This window comes from Propithecus coquereli, unplaced genomic scaffold, assembly GCF_000956105.1.
Source record: "Propithecus coquereli isolate 6110/MARCELLA unplaced genomic scaffold, Pcoq_1.0 Scaffold140, whole genome shotgun sequence".
Lineage (NCBI taxonomy): Eukaryota > Metazoa > Chordata > Mammalia > Primates > Indriidae > Propithecus > Propithecus coquereli.
The window spans coordinates 4262495-4264768 of NW_012138303.1; the positions used below are offsets into that span (position 1 = coordinate 4262495).

Here is a 2274-nt window from a genome sequence, read left to right on the forward strand (position 1 = left end):
TTTAAATGTCCTAACATATTACATAAAGGCAACTTTGAATATTTTCCATTGCTAGTTTCATTTGGGAGTATTACAAAAGAAACATTCAAGTTTAAAATTTAAAGAGTTTTAAAAGGAAATTTTAAGGGATCATTTTAAAAATCCTCTTTCATCATTCTTAACCTGCTTAGTCTCCTGTGAAAAGCATAATCTTTTCTTATTGGTTGTACATTTTAGTTGAAAATATCACAGAATATTTTTGGATTTTTGTTATTGTCATTCTCTTACTTATCATAGAAATTTTTCTATGCACCAGAGAGAAAAATTAAACACCCAGTTTCCATGATTATCAACATTTTGCCAATCATGTTTTCTCTGTCCTCAGAGTATTTTAAAGCAAATATCAGCATCATATTGTTTCATCTTCAATTGAAACACACACTATGTATTAGAGCCTATTAGCCATAAGCACTGTGCTTACCTCTTCTACTCCTCAAAATAAATTAACGTAACAGCCAAGCTTAATCCTGTATTATTCATTCTCTATGCTCATATAACACTAATTTTCCTACTCCATGACTTGGCATCCACTGTTTTCAATACCTATAGAAACTATGGGACTCTTATTCTAGAAATTGATGTTCTACTTTCATTAGATAATATTCCTTTGTTACGGATTTTTACAATATTGCTGGCTGAGATTACTGTTTATGCAACAGTGGAGCAATTTCACAATTAAATGGGTCACTGACATGCTGGTTAATAAATTCTGGTAGACAGATCAGACAGCAGTCTGATAAACAACCTTGCATAACTCATAGGATTTTAAAAATACTTTGCAAAAGTACTCTACCTAAAGAAAGAGTAGCAATATTAACAACTAGTAATATGCATTTTTATTTTAAAAAAATATATAGGCTTTGCTTCCCAATTATAATTAGAGAATCCACTGTTAGATTAATTCTTTAACGTTCACTAAAATTTAGGACCATGATGTTCAATTACTATTTAATACATAACATGAGCTATTTCAAATCATTTTGAAAGTAAGCAAGAATTAGTTGGCAAGTACTGGAACTGGCTTTAGGGAGTGACAGATCTTAGGAAACTATGTGATTTATAAATTATAAGAAATCCCTACAACATGCTAGAAAATTTGAAGGTTTGCAAAAATGGGAAAGTACCAAAAAATCATTAAGAGAAAGAATTCCTAAGAGTAGCAAGTCATCATTATGCAGTGGTGAAAACCCTTCAAAAAGTCAAGGGAGAAGTTAAGTATAAAACCTGCCTTAAAAGTAGTCTACAGACTATTATCTGGGAAGTTGCTAAAAACATTTCAATCAGGAAACATGAAAGAATCTGTAAAATATTAGTGGATGATTGGCTTGGGGATGTGGGGGCTTGAGGAATGCAATGAGAGGGTTTTAAAGAAGCAGTAAAGAAGAGGGAGGTATGCATACTTCACTTTTCATAGAACCACTTCAAATTTTCAAAAACGTTTTCACTTAGATTCTGTAATGACATAGTAAGCAAGCCTTACCCTAATTTTGCACCAAAGGTTGGGGTGTGCAATTTCAGCACACTCTTTTATTTGATGTAATATAACAAACTTCAAAAAATAAAAACAAGGCAACAAAAAGTGTTTTTTAGGTTGTTTTTTTAAAATCAGGCATTAATAAAAGCACTGTTTCAAAACTTACATCTGAACCCACACTTCTCATGGTACTTTGCAGGACAGGCTTAGTCACGGAAAGTTTTCCATTCACTGGGCTACTTGCCACAGGAGCCGGTACCACGTTCACCACGTGATTAGGTAGCTGTGTGACTCCCCCGGCAACAGTAAGGACTGGCTGAGCAGAGGGCAGAACTCCAGGTGCCTGAAGTTGTACCACAGCAGGCTGAGAGAGCAAAATGGTCTGACCTGCATTAGAAAAAAAGAGAAAGGAATCAGAGGGTGCATGACTATTGTGGCAGGGGAAGCAGTTTAACATTTAGGTGTCTTCTGCAGATATAATGGGTAAGATTAACACCAAGGAATTTTTCACCGGCAATTAAAACATGAGAAATAGCAGCATATATTCATGATGACTTTGTTGTATGATTTTAATGAAACCAACTAAATTCATTCTCTTTGAGATAGCACTAACAATATATTTCCATATTTATCTTTCTCAACTATACATATATTAAGTTTGCTATCATACATAGATTTCCTTAAGAATTAACCTCTGAAATTTATTAGTGCTAAAAAGATTTGTCATATAAATAAAAATCTTTTATACTGACCAAGGAGAA

General features: G+C 33.3%; 1 protein-coding gene across 1 annotated transcript in view; it reads right to left on the reverse strand.

Annotated features, from left to right (window-relative positions):
• The window catches only part of ATF6 (activating transcription factor 6), a 246077-nt gene that overhangs the window by 197242 nt on the left and 46561 nt on the right, over positions 1 to 2274 (reverse strand). Inside the window, exons 5-6 of the mRNA XM_012639511.1 lie at positions 1680 to 1900; positions 268 to 284 (exon numbers count right to left, since the gene is read on the reverse strand). Coding sequence (XP_012494965.1) covers positions 268 to 284; positions 1680 to 1900 — 238 coding nt within the window. The remainder of the gene's footprint in view (positions 1 to 267; positions 285 to 1679; positions 1901 to 2274) is intronic.